Source organism: Elephantulus edwardii, unplaced genomic scaffold, assembly GCF_000299155.1.
Source record: "Elephantulus edwardii isolate Elephantulus edwardi_28Jun2011 unplaced genomic scaffold, EleEdw1.0 scaffold00111, whole genome shotgun sequence".
Taxonomy (NCBI): Eukaryota; Metazoa; Chordata; class Mammalia; order Macroscelidea; family Macroscelididae; genus Elephantulus; species Elephantulus edwardii.
The window spans coordinates 6,019,797-6,020,330 of NW_006399861.1; the positions used below are offsets into that span (position 1 = coordinate 6,019,797).

General features: G+C 35.6%; 1 protein-coding gene across 1 annotated transcript in view; it reads right to left on the reverse strand.

Annotated features, from left to right (window-relative positions):
* KIAA1009 (KIAA1009 ortholog) overlaps positions 1–534 on the reverse strand; it is a 117,201-nt gene that overhangs the window by 91,779 nt on the left and 24,888 nt on the right. The window contains exon 5 of the mRNA XM_006892164.1: positions 230–234. Within this exon, the coding sequence (XP_006892226.1) occupies positions 230–234 (5 nt within the window). The remainder of the gene's footprint in view (positions 1–229; positions 235–534) is intronic.

Genomic DNA, 534 nt, shown 5'->3' on the forward strand with positions numbered 1-534 from the left:
TCTCCTTCTATCCTCCTTGGTCATTGTCCAACTCTCTGATGCATAACAGGTGATTGCGAAGACTATGGCCTGTATCAGACGCACCTTAGTCTCCGAAGATATATACACACACATATATATACACACACACACACATATACACACACATACACACCTATATAAAAATAGCAATCACTGTCAAGTGATCCAATCCCAATCCAAGAACACTGTGGCTGAGCTCACATATGACCTGCTCTAAAGCGAAAGCAAAAATGTGATGATGCATACAATAACACTGTCAAAGATGATATAAATAAATATATTAGTAAATGCAATCACAGTCCCCTAGTGGATTTCTGTATTTGATGTGGGTTATGCCACAGGAAAAGTGCACTCAGTTTGTAGAATCTACTACTTTTATATAAGATGAAATAAGGCTGGGAGAAAACATCACCTCATCATCAAGACTGAATACTCAATCTTAAGAAATGGCCTAAAATATCTGAAATGTCATATTAATCACTATATACATACATATATATATATGATAATATG